We start from the raw sequence: 18,641 nt of genomic DNA on the forward strand, positions 1-18,641 counted from the left end.
TAGCTGTAATAATTCGTATTGTCAATGTGATGGAAACCAATCTGAACTACTTGATGTATTAGATATTTATAAATCGTATTAAGAACGTCCTGGGTTAGAATCTCGGTCCGGAGATGTACAACGCCGACAGAATTTTTTACACTTTAACGTTCTTACTGCAAAACAAACCATAAACGCTTCTGAATTTATATGTATCAGCAGTTTCCAATCGTGTTGTTCTGGTGGTCGTGTGGGTGTCCTGGAAAATTAATGGATAAATTCTGGATAAGTCCTGGAGAAATCTTAGATAGGTGTTGGAAACCTATGCAGAGTTTCTTTTGAAGCCCTTGAACCGTTTTGGAGAAATCCTGGAGAATGTCTGGAGAAGTCCTCGAGAGGTTTTCTGGAGGAACTTAATCGTTGATGGTTTTGATCGAATGCGGTTCTGTCGTGTTAGATTCGGTTATGTTGGAATGGTTTAGGTTACTTTCGATTACGTTGTGTTATTTTTGGTTAGGTTGTGTTGTTTTGGGTTAGGTTGGGTTATGTTAGGTTAGGTTAGGTTAGGTTTAATTAGGTTAGGTTTAGTTAGGTTAGGTTTAGTTAGGTTAGGTTATATTGAATTAGGTTAGGTCATGTTGTGTTAGGTTTGGTTAGTTAAAGTTGTTGTTTTAGAAATGGTTCAGTAGTTTCCTGGACAATTCCTGTCGTGTTGACCAGGTAGACTTGTACAGCAATATCAGTCAGCGGGTTTGCCGGGTAGAGGAGTTTTAAGTTTTCAATGTAATTCGAAAGGCAATTTTTCAAAGGTATATTTCTACCGATGTGTAGGAGTCTGAGTGGCAATACTCATGTCAGTTTTAGGTCACGGACAGGTCAGTGTCATGCCAAGGTCACGACATATGCTGATGATGTCAATTTGTTGGGTGACGATATAAATACAGTGAAGTTGAACACGTAAATTTTACTAGAAGCTAGTATAATGTTAGGGCTAGCAGGAACTTCAGAAAAGAATCTAAGTACGTGTTAATATCCCGTCAGCAGACAGGCGAGCAGAATTGTCTTAGGGTGGCTAATAAATCCTTTGAAAGTGTTACAAAGTTCAAATATTTGGGAACAACAATAACAAATCAAAATGATATTCGTGAGGAAGTTAGGAGGAGACTAAATTCTGGAAATGCTTACTGCTTTTCATTTCAAAACAATAATTTTGCCTCTTGTTTTGTATGGGTGCGAAACATGGTCTCTCACTCAGAGGGATGAACACATATTGCAGGTGTTTGTGAATAGGGTGTTGAGGAGGATATTTGGGCCTAGGAGAGAAGACGATGGGGCGTGGAGAAAACTGCATAATGATGGGCTTAAAAATCTGTACTTCTCCCCCCCCAATATTATCAGGGTGATTAAGTCGAGAAGAATGAGATGGGCGGGGCATGTAGCGCGCATGGATGGGACAATTGGTGTGCACCAAGTATTGGTTGGGAAGCCTGAGGGGAAGAGACCGCTGGGGAGACCTAGACGTAGATGGGAGGATAATCTCAGGCGGGATCTATGGGAGATAGGAGTTGAAGGAGACTGGATTTTGTTGGCAAAGGACATGGTCCGGTAGAGGGCTTTGGTTAATTCGGTGATGAACATTCGAGTTCCGTAAGCTATCTAGTTAGTTTGCTAGTCAGTGTTTTATGACCGCCTCTGAGATTGTAAAGGGGAATGCAGGCTGCGATGTGTCGGACAGGTAGTTCGAATTGGAGAAGGCGAAATGTGTATGTACGATAGATGAGGGATGACTAAACGTATTGGGCAGACAGAAAATCAGATCTGAAGATGATATTGAAATGTATATTGGGTAGATTATTTAGAAGACAAAATCTGGATTGAACCGGCTCAGGATCTTTGCCACTGAGGAGGTATCGTAATAACGTTCGTGCCACTCCTGCACTGCTGCGCCGATCGCAGCGCCAATTGTGGTCGGAGCCATTTATGAACATTGCATTGCTCGAATGCCTCGACGTACCCAGAGCACACCGCATATTAATGTACACCCCGTGGAAATTGCTAGTTGCGTGGCTATTAAATGGAATTTTATCGCCCCCCCCCCCCCCCCCGACCCGGTGATCTGTCTTTGTACGAAATTTCCGCAGGGCAAGATAGTAGAGTGGTCCTATATTATTGGACTGAAATTTCAAGGGTTATTTTGTTTATGGATGGTATTTTGTTTTGAGAACAGACTACTATAATGCGTGGATTACGTGTGAATTGGCATGTTCAGATTACACGTGATACTAATACATACCTGTGTATGCCGGACTGTAGTCTAAATCAGTCACATTTGGAGAATGCGGTCGCACTTCACTTGTTTTGATCTTTAGTACCTTTTTAATAATATTACAGTTTATCCCACAAACTCTATTCCCAATTCTCCTGAGATTTCCTACTATTTACAATTTGTTGAGTGACTTGCATTATTCTCTGTTTAATAATTAATAAATTTATTATATATATATATGATAAATTAATTGTTGTGTTGTAATAAATAAACTGCACGTTTTAATTATTTTTTTTACTTGTATGTAAGAACTGGTCACGTGGAACGTAGCTCTTTCCTGTGCTGTAACAACCCCACCCAGTCCTGAATTCTACTGCCAGCTTTTGAAACGATAACATTTTATAATACGCACTAAAATTTTATTTACACATTACGTGAAATGCTTTAAATGGGAATGAACTCCAAATGTTCATTAAATTTTTCATAGGCGCGCAATTTATAGCGTAATTTATTCGACTGTATTCTGACGAATTTTTCGGTCACTGCAAATTTCAAACTTAAAGTACATATTTGGACTGCGAAATTTCAGGAAACAGTATGTCTTGTTTTTTTTTGTTTTTTTAACGATGTTACTTGTGTTGTAATACGTTTATTATTTTCCATATAAACGAGTTAAAATGAAACTCGTGGTATTTGACATGATCTTTGAACCTTTATTATTAACCAAGGTACAATATACTTTCTTCAGTTCGTTAGGACGTACTTAAGGAATCGTCATATTGCAATTGCGTATACCAACATACAAATGTTTGGAAGTGTCTGTATTTTATAAATTGTTAAAAACTCTGTTTAAATCATACCTTTTATAGTTCTTTAATTTTATTTGGTTTGTGGTCGGAAAACAAAGATTCCAATGTTTCTTCACGTTTTCTGACTAAAATTTTGTATGCATTTCTCTACCATCTCCCATCGCTTTTTTTTTAACCGTCCTTCCAGGTATGTATCAATTGGAATGTTGACGCGAACATTTCATTTGTCAGCTGATATATAAATATCTCTGCTGTTCTCCAAGTATCAGAAGGGCAAATGTAAAACCATAAAACATTAATGTATTTCTTTTGAACTCGGTTATAAAGTGGAGCGAGGGAACTTGCATTGCTTTAAAAATTCTACCAATTTGTCTACCGTCGTCATCTGTCATCATCATGCGAAGAATGTGACTTACGAGGGTAGAAATGAAAAATAAAGGCAAAGCAGAAAGAGGATGAAGTATGACATTTCTGTACGAGACCAGAATGCCAGGGGATTCTTTATTTTTGCTTTGCTTTAATAAACAAATATAAAAATAAGAACACGGAACTGCGTCTTCAACTGACGACATGGAGGAGAGAGTTTGTTGTTTGGTCGTATCAGTTATCGAGTTTCTTTGAAAAGTGTTGATTTATCACCCGCAGGAAGTGTTCTCACTTTCTTGGATTATAGAAAGTAAACAAGGATTTCGGCTCTCAAGCAGTGTTAATGAATATTGCAAGACGGTTCTTGCAGACTGCTTCTTGAAGTGAGTGTAAAAACAGTTTGTGCTACGCCCTGTTGAGGAAACTTCTACTAGGCTACGCGCTACAACTCAGAACACAGCCAGCCATCTTGGTATTCACCGCCGTGCGAAACTCTGATCCTTCTGTAGCATGATTAAAATACGATCATAACCAAAAATTAATGCACAGTTTTTGTGGCTGAACCTTACAGTAAGAGACCACTTCAGCTATCGAGACATAGATTTGAGGATAATATTAAAAAAAAATTCTCAGATAATTATGTATTTGTAAGGTACGTATCCCACGGTGGTCTAGCGGTCAGAACGCTGGCCTTGTAATCCTGGGGTCTCGGGTTCGATTCCCGGCGGTGCCCGAATTTATAACTTGTGTTGGGCAAGGCCGTGGTCTAGGCAACACGGAGTTTTCCTCCGGGGGCTTCCCCGGTTTCTCCGTGGCATCCCAACAATTACTCCATTCACACACAGAAGAAGGCAATGGCAAACCACTTCTGGATCATCTGCCAAGAACGTATATGAACAGGTCCCAGTCCGAGAAAAGGATGGAAGGATCCTGTTCATATGGACCTGTCGTCAGACAGAACACTAAATAATAATAAGATGAGGTGGTCTAGCGGTTAGAACGCTGGCCTTGTAATCCTGGGGTCTCGGGTTCGATTCCCGGCGGTGCCCGAATTTATAACTTGTGTTGGGCAAGGCCGTGGTCTAGGCAACACGGAGTTTTCCTCCGTGGCATCCCAACAATTACTCCATTCACACAGAAGAAGGCAATGGCAAACCACTTCTGGATCATCTGCCAAGAACGTATATGAACAGGTCCCAGTCCGAGAAAAGGATCGAAGGATCCTGTTCATATGGACCTGTCGTCAGACAGAACACTAAATAATAATAAATAAAAGGTACGTATCAAGCCGGGTCGCATTTTTGATTTCTGCTGTAACGTAACAGCGAATACGCATATGCGGACGATGTTCCTGAAACATTCGCTCCAGTTCGGTTCGCAGCTCACCCGTTCCAGTGTTCAGTGAACGTCAAAGGATATTACGTAACGTTACGTTACCGGAGGTAGTGTAGACGTTCGCCAGAATCCGCGCCGTCTGTTCCAAATATGAACCTCGGAACCTCTTGTTACGTTAAGCTGTTAAGGTGCATTGGGATTCATAATAATGACCATTGTCTGTGTTTTATTAGCACGGTGAGCATGAAATTTGCAATTTGTTCTGCCAAATTAATAATTGTATTCTGAACAAGGAACAGCTCATATCAAATACCTAATTAGCCTTTCGATTTTAGTATGGAGTAAAATTATAACTTGCATTCTGGTAAGACATTAGTCGTGTCAATTCTAGTGAATCCGAAACTAAGTTAGGGGTTACTCTTTAAGTTTCTTTTGCAGGGTTTTATATTTTTTCCTGCAGATAAACATCGGTAGCTGATTACTTTTATGGTGATACTTATGTGTTCATAATCCTAACGTCGCTTTAAAATATTGTGCGCAAGAGTTGAATAACAACTGAAGGATTAATATCACTGGAAAGTCTGGGGAGGAGAGACTCAGCCCGCTCTGGATAAATCCAAGGATTTATCCTGCAAGTTTGCATTATTATGTACTTCAGACTACCGCTTACAGCTATGCAGCTGGTCTCAGAGCTTCGAATGTCCTTACTGTCTTTTCAATGACTTTGGGTGCACGTTTTTAAGATAAGAAGTAATTGTGGAATGGAGGGTAATTCACATCGGAGAATTGTATGATATATACAGCTGATGTATTGTTGGTACTGCGGTAAAATTAAGGACATTATGACAGGCGTTCTTTCCTTCGTTCTTCCTCCACTCGTAACTCAGATGGGTACCAATACACTGAGACTTGGGCCTAAAGTAGAGACGCCTCTTCCAAGGTTCCAACTTAAAATGCACAGTCAGACGAAAGGATAATATTCTTTCTTGGCTTATTTAATGATACTGTATCAACAGCATAGAGTAAATTTTAATAATTAATTAAATGTTTTTCTCTGGTGTGTCGTGGAAATGCATTCTGACTCCTGAATCACGTTTAAATAAATTCTAAATGGAATGAAATATTTGCATTTGGAATCTGAATTCAGTGATATGAATTACAGGCGCTAAACCATTACCGAGGCTTACAATGTGGGCCAATATTTGTACCCATTTATAACATGAAAATGTAATGTGAATGCAAGCAGACAGACATAGGCTTACCCGTATATTTATGTCGGTCGGGGACGCTGGATTCGGTTGTCGATATCATGAGCCTCGCGTATCGACCAGCAGAACGTGTTGTGGACATGAACACAGATAACGCAGAGATAAGAGGAAAGTCTGTGTCTTTGCAACGAGCACATAATTGTGACAAAGAATTTGTGAAATTCTGAACAAATAAAGGCAATATAAAATATTTTACCCGTATTTTTATTTTACTGACAACCTGACTTCTTGTTGATTTGTCGTAAGAAACAGACGTCGTGTGAACCACGCTTAAGGGAAGTTCTCCGCGTGAGACTGACGGGATGTCATTTTATCTTTCCACTTATTATGTGTCCGCATTCACGACGTACGAAGTTAAGCTGTGAACTGTGTTAGAATTGCTTAAATGTATCCCAGAGCAAGAATATTATAACAGTTTTCACTGTAACATATATAAATATGCTTCAGATGCGACATATTTGTGTTTATTGTGACAGAAAAATGTGCCATAAGATTTTTAGTCAAAGTATCACCAGTATCATTCGTCCTAATCCCGCTCAGAGATGTATGTAAGTACGTATATATGTATGTATGTATGTATGTGTACGGATGCCATAAACCTGTTTCTTGCCTTATTCCCTGAAATCTGGATTTTATCCAGTGGTCTAATCCGTCTCCCTATGCAGATACACATTTATGGATTGTCCCGAGAACTGATCCGATCCTCAGGATTTAGCAATCCCTGGAAATCAGGTTCTGAAAATTGCGATATTAACATGAAATCTTTTCTCTTTGTTTCAGGATACTTCTGGCATATAACTGACATTCACTATGACGTCCATTATTCAGTATCAGGCGACATCCGAAAATGTGAGTATCGTATCGCAATGGCACAACGCGAAGATATTATTAATAGACTGCATTTTTAATTTAAGTGGCGTATAGTATGATTTGAGGTTTTCACGGCGGTGAGACTGAAGATGTCTGTTTTCTGGGTTGTTGCGCTGTGTAGTCTGGTAGATCTGCTTACAATTATGGAAGGCATAAGTGTAGGAAAGTTATGGCAGTGGCGTCTACTGCTCTATGTCAGACTACACGGCGCTACACCCCATCTATATCACAGTTTCCTCGACCAAACGAAAATTTTGTATTTGCCTTCTCAATATCGGTGGTGCTAAACAGCGGGTTGGACGTCTGGGGTCTGATTTCAGACACTGAGGCTCACCCAGCCTCGTATCCGATAGTACAAGGGCTCCTTCCTTGGGGATAAAGGGCCATTGAGGAAAGGTAACTGCTGTTTCCCGTCTTGTGTCATGATTAAGAACGTGTGTAGCTTTATCTCTGGGGTGGTGCTTAGTTAAACAGCAAGGATAAATCTCTTTATCTGCAGTATACGTCTTTTAAAAATGTTGGCAGTGTTCTGTCTGTAGCTTAACTTAAGTACTATGTAGGTATATCGCGCTGAGGTTTACAGAAACATTACATCAAGAACTTTTATTCCCCTGAGTTTGACTTTATTTGCACACCTCTGAAGCTGTACTACTAAATCTAGATGAAGGAGAGTCTCGGAGAGCAAATGTTTGTAATAAAATATACATATTTTACAAACATCTGTCAGTTGCACAGATTTTATAGCTCTAAGTATAATTAATGAAGATTGATGGATTGTGATAGAAGAGTATAAGTAGTGTGGAACAGAACTTTTGTTGGTTGTTTAAACTTCAAACTCTGCAGTTTACCTACTTGAGTGTTTTTTTTTTCAATCATTGTATTACGACGTGTAATCGACGTACAGAAACGCAGAACGTAAGTTGGCATACAGCGTGCCCAGCAAATCAGGGAACTAAAATTATGTTCCGAAATTCAGGTAGCAGCTGAGTGATGAATTCAAGCCAAACCTTTGAGTGATTTTATGATAATTTGAATTTTTATGTTAATGTGACTGCAGTCGACTGTTATTCTATTTGCTAAATAAATCGTTTTTGTGCGTATAGCCTGCCGGCGCACAGAGAACAAGCTTGGTGGCGCGGTTGGCAACAGCAGGCCCGCGGGCCGCTTCGGAGATCATAACTGCGACTCGCCGTGGGACCTGGTCGAGTCTGCCGCCAAGGCGATGAAAAGCAAACATGGCGACAATATCGAGTTCGTTCTGTGGACGGGGTGAGTGTGAACACTGTGTTATGTAGGCTACTGTATGTGTCATTTTATCTTATATCATCGCGGGCTCCGGTTGGCTGCTAGCCAGTCTTCCTTTTTGAGGACGATGATTGTCCTTCTGACCTGGAACTTGAGTTTCTGCTGGGAGGTGCTTGAAACTTTTTTATTTGGCGACGTTCACAGCATAAACCTGCAGCCTACGCTCATGTGACAACCTGGTCACTGAAATCGGCTACGACTTCTCGCCTTTCCGTGGTCGAACACACGTGAATCTTATCTTTACTTATGGTGTTATCTGTACAGTTATTCACTCTCCATCACCCGCGCTGTATCATCCATGAGATGTTAAGTGACAGGTGTACTTAGAACATTGGTGAACACTTTGCCCTTCCGTCAGTAAATTTTCCAATGAATTCACCGATAAATTTGAATGTAACTGTCGCTTCTAGGCTTCCAGCTGGAACTGCATAAATCTCCGTGAAGCTCTGGAAGGTTTTCCCGATATGAGTCAATTGTCGCTCCATAGAGACAATGAAATAAACTTTTGTTTTTTTCGCAGTTCCCGCCTTGAGCCGGGAAGTGACTATAACTTTGAACTTTGTCAGTGAACGCGCTTTAGTAGTACAAAACAAAAGGCAGAGAAGAACTATAAGGTCACAGCAAAATTGTAAATGGTAAGGCTGTCTCAGAAATGCAAGCTTCAGTGTAATTACCAGGTTGAACCGATAGCTGGTTTTTTTGTTAGTAATGGCTGATAAACGCTGAATAACGATACAGCCGATGGAATAGCAAACTGCAAGATCGATCCCTGATGTTATTTCTTCCAAACAATATGGCTGAGCGTCACATGAACGGAACAAATCCAGTGCGAACATCTTTGCAGTGTTATTCATTAAGATTGTTCATCACCGCCAGTACAACAGCACTTCATTTACTGAAGTAATGTTCATGTAACCAGCTCCCACGGTAAAATAGCTGCACACTGCGAAATAGAAACAGCTCTCGACAAAATTCTGGATGAAATACAAAGCCTCACCTGCGGGCCAATTTTTACTTTTGTGACTATTCGGGGAAACTTCAAGTAAAGTGACAGATGAGCGTGGATATCGGTGGTATGAACCGAAATGAATTATCTGCGCCAGAGCAGGTACAGTCCTGGAAGGTATTATGAAACTTTTATGTCTTTCTTTCTAGCGTTAGGTAGGTACATACTCGTGGTAAATGACACCGTGGTAGCAGAACCAACAGCTTCATCAGCGTCAATACTGAAGTCGGCCATAAGACACTCGGTCATCCAAGTGGATGCATTATAAAAGGTTTCCGCACCACAGTTCAGTGTGCATTTTTTATGTTAACATTCAGCCACATACCCAGCCCCCTCGCGGCCTGTTTGCTACATTACGCTTTTGATACTGTATAATTCAACCAAGTTTCTCTTTACGCATTGTCTTGAATTACTCACTTTCTTCGATGGAATTTATTTTCAGACATATTTTCTTCGTTCGTAGTAAGAGACCGCGTTTGATACTCAGAAAAACGTGTCTTCAAAGTTTGGAAACTGGAAGGTGTTTTTTACAGTTTCCGAATTGAATAATGAACACTTCCGTTGATTCATTCTTCTCTCGTTTTCAACGTAAATTTACTTTATTTGTTAACATTGCTGTCAGATACTTGAATCCTGAAACATTCGCGAGTGGTAGGCACTTATTCCTATTACATATAGTTTCTTTATAACATTGTTCCTGATGTGGCTTCGTGTCATGACCATTCTGACTTATAAGAATATTTTCGCGTTATTATATATTGTATGTATAGTCATCTCAACAAACTAAGATCACCAGACAAATAAGTATGACACATATGTATTCCTGAAGAACGTTTATGAAAATCAGTTCCGACGCGTTTCCATGTTTCGAATATAATTTCAGTGCAAATATTAAAATATTATTTGTGGGCTCTTATATTTGTTATTGCTACAATCAGTGGAATTTCTTTAAAATTTAATTACTGTGATTGTTTAACTTAATATAAATTAATTGTAGCCGTTAAAATCTATTATATAATAATTAAGAAATATTAAGTACTATTCATTTCTTCCTTGCACATAGATTAATCCGAAGTTGTACAGTGTGTTCACAAAGTCCCTTCGGGGTTTTGAAGAATTGTATAACCAGTGCAGCCGAAGAATGGTGGTTGAATTCACTATGAATCAATTAACAGAATCTGAAGGTTCAAAGCCGACATTCAGCTCGATGTATTTCCAATCCTCATAACCTATTTTTGTAATGAGCGTGTTGATGTTATTAACCTATCTCATTTTGGGTCATCTAAGTTGTCGTTTTCCAAGAGCCTATCCACGCCAGTTATGAATGAACTTTTGAAGTACCATTGCCAACCCATGGAAGTTCCTAGTGAGCGTACTGAAATTATTGTACGCTGTTAAATTCCTGCACATCAGATGCGGTGGTTATATCATCACGTTTCAGTCACTTCTTAAACTCATATTTCAGAACAATGAATATATGAAGGTGAATTTTGCAATAAGGGGTGGGGGATGAGATGCGCATTCTGTCCGCGATGTTGATTTGGTTAGTGATGGGCATCTATTGAATTAATGGCGTGGAAAACTGGGGAAGTGTGCCTTGGTGTTAGTCAAAAGGCCGGGAAATTCGGCGCCAGACAGAGGATGTTGCAATAGTTTGATTTATGTTTCAAATTTCTGTTTCCACAAGTTTTAATAACAACTGTGGTTTTACAACTCGATACGTTTTTGTAACACACGGGAAAGCATGCAGATATGACTTTATATTACTTTACATTGCTAGAAATTTTTTAAATAAATGTGTATTTAATATTATCTGGTATAGAGAATTGGTTTACCTGCTGGAAAAGAATACATCAGACATAGCTTTGTATTCGTCAGTTCCGGAGTTCGAAATAAAGTGAACCACTCCCATTACGTCGGCCACAAATAATGTTAGTCAATGATTAACTTAATTCTTGTCGCTACATTAATATTTGTGTGCAGTTTCAACACTGCCACAGTTGAAAATTTTGAACCTGCAATGGCCCAGCCTTCAATTTGTTAGATACAGATTATGAATCCTCAAATGCGATTCGTAGGTTTGAGTGAGATGAATCCAAGGAACGATATCTGTAAAATTCTTGTAGTAAACTTTCTCCCTAATTTACCGATTATGAAGTGAACATTTGGATTAAACTAGACATTCGAGGTCTTGTGGAATGAATGTACATTATTGATTTATCGACAAGTAACCTAAACACCAAAAAATATATATGGCGTAGTTAATCTAAATTTTACAACTCTCTAAAAGTTAATAATATGCTAACTTGAATAAATATCTATTTAAAAGTCGGGTTTCATTATCGGACTTTTAATATAATATTTAAGAGATTTTTCTGAGAGACCGATAATTTTATAAGCTACGTCTCTTACAGAGATATCTTAAAATTCTTGTGTTAGGTCTTGTAATTACATGGAATAGGACTCCATGCAAGACGGATTAAACCATCGCAAAGCTAATACCAACACAGGAAATACCTGATATAAGGCAGTGCCCCAAGCGAGATTCGAAACCGCGAACACATCGAGTTCCGTCAAAACCTGGAAATGAATTAAGTCTTCGGTCGTGTTTATCATCTTACTGCCGACATTACTCGTTCAGCCGTTGGATTTTGGTCGCAGTCCCTTAATTTTAACTTGTCAAGAGGTAGACGCAGTTTCTGATTCACGTCGCGAATTTATCAATGCCATTGAATTATTCTGATGTAACAGGAAATATTTCATCAGGGTTTGTTCGAGGCGCGAAGTGAAGTCTCCTAATGTTGAGTGGTAATCCTCAACAGCGCGCTGCCTTATTCTCCTGTTCAATATAAAAACAGGGATATGCAAACCACGGTCGCTGACTAGGAGCATCTCTCGATTTAGGTCAGTGGTTCTCAACCGGTGTTCCGCGAACTTTTGCCAAATTCGCTGCAAAGCTTTAAACATAAGAAAGATTGTACGCAATCAAATACGAAAATTAAAAGTCAAATAATTTATAATGCCATATTATTGCCCGTAATTAAGGCTGGCCTTGTAATCCTGGGGTCCCGGGTTCAATTCCCCGTGGTGCTCAGATTTATAACTTGTGTTGGGCAAGGCCGTGGTCTAGGCGACACGGATTTTTCCTCCGTGGCATCCCAACAATTACTCCATTCACACACAGAAGAAGGCAATGGCAAACCACTTCTGGATTATCTGCCAAGAACGTATATGAACAGGTCCCAGTCCGAGAAAAGGATGGAAGGATCCTGTTCATATGGACCTGTCGTCGGACAGAACACTAATAATAATTAAGGCTGGCTCCAACTGAGGTAGTTATAATCTGGAAAACAAAAGAATGTTAGTGTTTTGTATTATATCGGGACACGAAAGTTTACCATTCCTTTGCGATGTCGTCTAAAAAAGAACAAAACTATTTGAAAATGTTGAAATTAAAAATCTTGGAAATATAAATCAATTACACCTATTGGCTGAAGTTGATAGAAATGGGGAATCGCACAGATAGATATTATCCGCGGTAGCCGATGGGCTGCTGCATTATAAACCCAATTTCGATAAGTGGGTATAAGAAACTTCAATAGGCCCGGCTCTGTAAAATGTTCATATCCGCATTAAACTTTATTTTAAAATGTGTTTATTTTAAGAATAAAAAATTGTTGAATCTGTTCTTTATATACACATGCATTAGTGCTCACACACCAAGTTTGCGGGGGGTGGGGGTGTCTTTGAAGACTTTACTAAGCTGTTGGAGCACCGCTAGAATATGTCATTCTAAAAATGTTATTATAATAAATATTAGATAATATCGAAAATTGGAGTTTTTGCGCCGTGTAGTCTAGTAGAAGTTTACCGACGTTTCAGGACTGTAGTACTTCTGAAACGTCGGTAAACTTCTACCTGGCCACACGGCGTAGCAATCCGGAAGACATCCATCTTCATATCTGCAGCCGTGAGAATCTGAAATCTCACAGAGTTAGGACTGTATATTTCTGAGACATTCAGATGTCATTTGCTAAACAAAATTCATTTTGACTAAACCCTTAATTTACACTTGGATGGAGCAGTGAATTGCCGTGTTTGTGAACCCTGGTAGGCACAAAGTCTTGTACATTTTAGTAATGGAACCACTTTTAGCTAGAAGCAGTGGCTGTCCCCGGACCCTGTAAATGTTAGGAGAAACAATGGAAATGTAAGTCATTGTAATCCTCTCAGAATATCATAAGCTGTGTGTGTGTGTGTACAACCTCCACTGGTCGATACGTAAAACGAAATATTGCAGCACACTGCACTCTGGTTTCTATTTCCTGACATTTGCTTCCTCTCGTTACAAGTAACGCGCCGTTACGCTCGTCTGCCCCCCACCCACCCCCACCCCCCACCCCCACCACCCAACGTGTTCTGCTTCTTGTTTCCAGAGGATTAATGCTTCGGTGCAATGTCTTGCGGGACCCTCTCCGTTGCAGGCGAACATCTTCAAGCGCAGAAATGAAGCTTTATGTTCGCATTCCTGAAAAATTTCGTAACTAGAATGTTCTTCGCCGTTTTGTGGATATCAGGCTTTAATAAATTATTTTATGATACATTTTCAGAATGCAATGATTTCTACACAATGAAATTAGAGATTGGCATGATAATTTCTCTTTCAAGCTCCATATTATTAAATATTAATTGAATGGGATTAATTCGATAAATATTTATGGTTAATCATAATGTAGATATCACTTTTTTACAGTCTTTAAACAGCACCTCGTATGCATTGTGTGTTGACACTTGGCAGTGAATGTTATGTATGAAACAAACAGCTTAATCTATTCTGACGCAGTGTTCAGTTCGGCATTTATTACCAGAACGTCAACATTTTTAATAGGGAAAAGTTATTTGATTCTCGACTTGCGTTATGTCGCTTGTTAAGCTTTAATTTTAAACGTGCAACGGTTTAAGGGTCATTATTACTAAAACTTCATTTCTAACATCAAAGCGATCTGACATATAACTTGTAGTTGGCTCTCAGTGTGTAGAATTTCTGCCAATAATAATAATGCTTCTAAAAGTTTGCCATAATATAACTATCAATTACATACTATTTAATATAACGCCATCATTTTAATCTTCTGTTTTTTATGTATGATTATCTTTATTTTATATAAGTTAGGGCTACTAGCTGCATCAGATAAACTTTATCATAATTATGATCACTTTCAGATAATCACACGTACATATTAAAATCTAACTTAACCAGACTTAGAGCTCGTCAGAAGCTCAACATTTGTATTCACTGCTTCGACGGAAATTCTCTGCCAAGTGGAGTTCGTACTGGGGAGATCCCTGGTTAAAATGTCGTTCCGGAGCTTGGCTATCATGACTAAGAATTTCCATGGTTTTTATCAGTCTCTTTAGGCAATGCCGTTAACGTAGGCCCAATTTAAATTAGACAAGGATCGCTTAATTTCATATTATTTCATGATTAATTTATATCTGAATTACTGACAGCGTTATTAAATAAACCACAGATAAATAATTTTTACCTGAGACAGGCTTCTCACGGCATATACAACGACGATGTTGCTCATCTGAGTTGTGACGCCATATGAACTGGAATAACATACCACCTTCAGCCCTGAAGATGGAGGCAGTACGTTCCTCCGAAACTTTGGTATCCACCTGAGTCCACACGGCGTCACAGCCCTGAAGAAACACATTGTCAAGAAACGAGTTTATTCAATACTTCTTCGCACTTCGCCATGTTTTAGGAATTTACAAATACTCGATTAGGGTGATCTTCAGCTGCAGAGCATTCATGCAGGATTAAAAATATCGACCAGTCGTTATCAAACATCGACCCACGAAGCTGTTGCTTAGCCGACTTCATTCCATTTCACTGTACTTTAATTCGTCAATCTTATTGGAGGTAAGATAACCTCTGCAGTAGATATAGCGTCGTTAAATAGCATACAGATCAAACCTGTTGCACTACAAGGTTAAGCAACTTCGCCTTTACCCAGTGCCGTTTTGTTATCAGAAACTCGGGGCAAATTTTGATTCATAAGCCTGCTACAGTTTTGGCCGACTTTATTAAACATCCTTAACCGGACTGAAGATGAGGGGTGCCAGGACCTTCGTTCATTCTCTGTACTTACTGACTAATGAACCCACAAGTGACCGGAATATTAACAGTTCTTTCGTTGTGGAAGGCCTCGTTTGTCGCCCTGTTTCTGATCCGCCCCACGCCCGTTGACCCATATGAAAAGCCCTAGAGAAAAACGCGTCCTGCCTACACTTCGATGTTTATACGCCCTAAGACGTTTCCGAAAGAACATTGTCAAGTTCAGCCTTTGGACTCTAACCGAGGCTGCATGCAAGGTTATGAATACGAGAATAATATCTCTGTGTTCGTATCCAGTAAACTGGTAAATTTTAAACAGATCGGTGAGGTCATTCCAGAGACAACAGGAAACATAAGCCAGTATATCAAGAGAAAACGTACAGTCATATACGTTAACTAAGTCGTCGTAGTACGATCTGAAGGTTCAACACAGCTAACACCAAACCCCGTTATTAATTTCATCCGGAATCAGTTTCACCGATTTCCAATGCTCATAACCTGAACGTACAAACTCGTCTTAATGTTATCCGTCCATCTAATCCGTCTGTCAGAAGAGTATGAAATAATATATGATGAAAGGATTTGACGATGTGGCTTTAAAACATGTTTATTGTCCACATGGGCCTCGTAATTAGTTATTGAGATTCGCTCCTGTAAAACGTTTCTAAACCTCAAAACAGTTTTTTGTGGTTTAACCTACGCAGAAAAAGCGATTGTAGGAAAGTTATTTGTAATGAACGTAGTTGAATTTCATACATAATATCAGTTAGATTATTTTCATCTGGGTTATCTCGTTTGTGCAAGATTTTTGTCACCCCTGAATTAACCTCAGAAACTTATCTGTGCCTCTATTCTGTCTCACTTCGTCGCAAACGCGTAATCTAAATTTTAAAAGTCCACGTCTTTGTAAAAGGAACGATCCATCAAACAAACATTAGAATTGTTTGCGGAGAGGAATTTTCTTAGCCACCAGGTTCGCTGGTGCAGTGCGTGATCCAGTTATTTATCTATCTATTTGTCTACGTCACAAGGTGGATGTGGTCTTTATTGGGACTCTGCATCGGGTGTTGACAAATGAGAAACTGGAGACAAATTTCTGAATTTTTTTCCAGAGCACTTACAGGACGATTTTAGTTCGTCGAACTCGAAATGCAGATAAATCCGGAACTGCTCGAGTGCTAATAAACCTTTCTTGTACCCACGATGTATTTGGTTCGAATCTCGCTCGATACATCTGTTATATTACTTGTGTTAGTCGGCTTCCTTACCATCCCTAGATGAGTATGAAGATGTTTCACCAAAAATATGCCAAGTATGCTTTATATTTTAAAACAAGTGCATACCCATCTTTTCATCAACTAACTAGACTCTGTACTTGATTTATGTTTCTGAATGGCCTAGTAATCCACCACATTCCCTCAGAGGCCTGCTCTATCGCGATTAGTTAATTCCAAACCCCGTCATTGGTCACGTTCATAAGCCGTATTTCCCCTCCCAGCCTGAAAGTCCATCTCCTTCGTCTTTAAATTTTACATTTTCGGAGATTTCTCCACCAGAAATCGACATTGCTTCACGTTTCCTTCATCCTAGACGAATGGCTAGACCATCTTGGCGTACGTGATATGTGGGCGTACGAGACAAGTTTTGTAGCCCTAATATCCGACATAAATAGATCGTAATTTCCCTCTGAGGTTCATATATTCTCTGGAGCACGTTTTCAGCCTCTTGTAATTTATGGTCTCTCAGAGTAAGGTAACACGTTCCACACCAGAACGAAACAAATGGCAATGTTATTGTTCTCTACATGATTTTCTTCAAGGTCCTGTAAAGTAGCCCATTTCGGATGATAACAGTTTCAGAACTGAATAATAACAAGCGATTCCAGAATTATTCTTCATATAATTTCATAATAAACCTCGTTTAGTTTGTTAATATTTTTCTTTATACAGTGAAACCTCGTTTAACCGACCTATATGGGGAGGGGAGCTATTGGTCGGATGAGCGAGGGCAAGGGTAACGTGGTTATGAATATGAAAACAAAAAATTGTTATAAATACTGAAATATACAGAGATTTAATACACATTTTCCTCGTCGGCAGATGATGCGGACGTTTCGCACGCACAAGCCGACGGTAAAATAGCCAGTCTTGAGCGTTGTTTGAGGAAGTTCCCGTATTAAAATAGTGAATTTATCAGTCATTCTGAGTCACTGTCCATCACATGAAGTGGAGGTTCTGGTGTGATTCTGCTGATGTCAGTTGATTTGCTTGCTGTGTTATCCTAAACAAGCAGGTGCGAAGAAGCTATGTATTTTCATTTGGGTTGTTTGTTTATCTTTGCCTGCGAATAACCAATTATGTTCCTAATAATCAGCCAAATCTGGGTTTGAGGTTAGATCAATGAATTGTACCGCGTGGGTCTCGCTTTGCCGACTTTAGCCGGTATAAACCGATTGCAACCGATCTGGTTGAAATTCGGTCGGTTAATGCGGTAATCGGATAATCGAGGGTCGGTTAACAGAGGTTTTACTGTACTTATAATGTGGTAGTGTGAAACGTTTTATTTCTTTTAATTACCATGTATCATAACTGAAGTTGTTTATTTGTCTGGAGATATATACTGTAAGTTCAGATCGAAAACCTCCTTCCCTTCAATCCGAGGCAGTCACTGCACTTTCCATATACGTCTCTGGCCTTACGAGTTTCAACCATGTTTTACGTTGCTTCTGACCGCAGGCAACTTTCCCGATTAGAGTCTGCAACGACAAAGTAGTAAACATGTTACAAAACGTGCTTCAGACATAACATTACGGAGCTTAGGCTCTCTTATTGCCTCTCGATTTTCATTTCGTGATTGCTGACTTCGCATGCAACATAGAATTTTGTCCAAATTAATCCATTGGTTCCAAGAGATGTCACAAAACAAAGACCACTTTGTTTATTTATCTCAAAACGCAAGTCTTACAAAGTGTATTGGATATAAAATGTGTTTCATTTTCATTGCACTTTTCCCACTGTTTTTCCGTTTTCCGGCGAGAGGTACCTACTCAGTTGGCTCCGTCAGACAGAGCTAGTCTCCGTCACTGGACAACATGTCATCCAGTTGTCTGTCTCGACATATCCACCTGGGTACAGGTCTTGTCAGCAGATAGTAAGAATATGATAAAATAAAAATTATACAACCAGTCATAAAACTCTACACGGTGGTCTAGCGGTTAGAACGCTGGCCTTGTAATCCTGGGGTCTCGGGTTCGATTCCCGGCGGTGCCCGAATTTATAACTTGTGTTGGGCAAGGCCGTGGTCTAGGCAACAT

The 18,641-nt window shown here is 39.5% G+C and overlaps 1 protein-coding gene across 3 annotated transcripts in view; it reads left to right on the top strand.

Annotated features, from left to right (window-relative positions):
- LOC110828980 (acid sphingomyelinase-like phosphodiesterase 3b) overlaps positions 1-18,641 on the top strand; it is a 433,816-nt gene that overhangs the window by 345,041 nt on the left and 70,134 nt on the right. For all 3 annotated transcript variants that reach the window (XM_087343675.1, XM_022062239.2, XM_022062241.2), the window contains 2 exons: positions 6,804-6,872; positions 7,997-8,162. In XM_087343675.1, coding sequence (XP_087199801.1) covers positions 6,804-6,872; positions 7,997-8,162 — 235 coding nt within the window. The remainder of the gene's footprint in view (positions 1-6,803; positions 6,873-7,996; positions 8,163-18,641) is intronic.

This window comes from Zootermopsis nevadensis, unplaced genomic scaffold (assembly GCF_977971745.1).
Source record: "Zootermopsis nevadensis isolate Lab colony 2312 unplaced genomic scaffold, Znev_1.0 Znev_ptg000006l, whole genome shotgun sequence".
In the NCBI taxonomy this organism is placed as follows: domain Eukaryota; kingdom Metazoa; phylum Arthropoda; class Insecta; order Blattodea; family Termopsidae; genus Zootermopsis; species Zootermopsis nevadensis.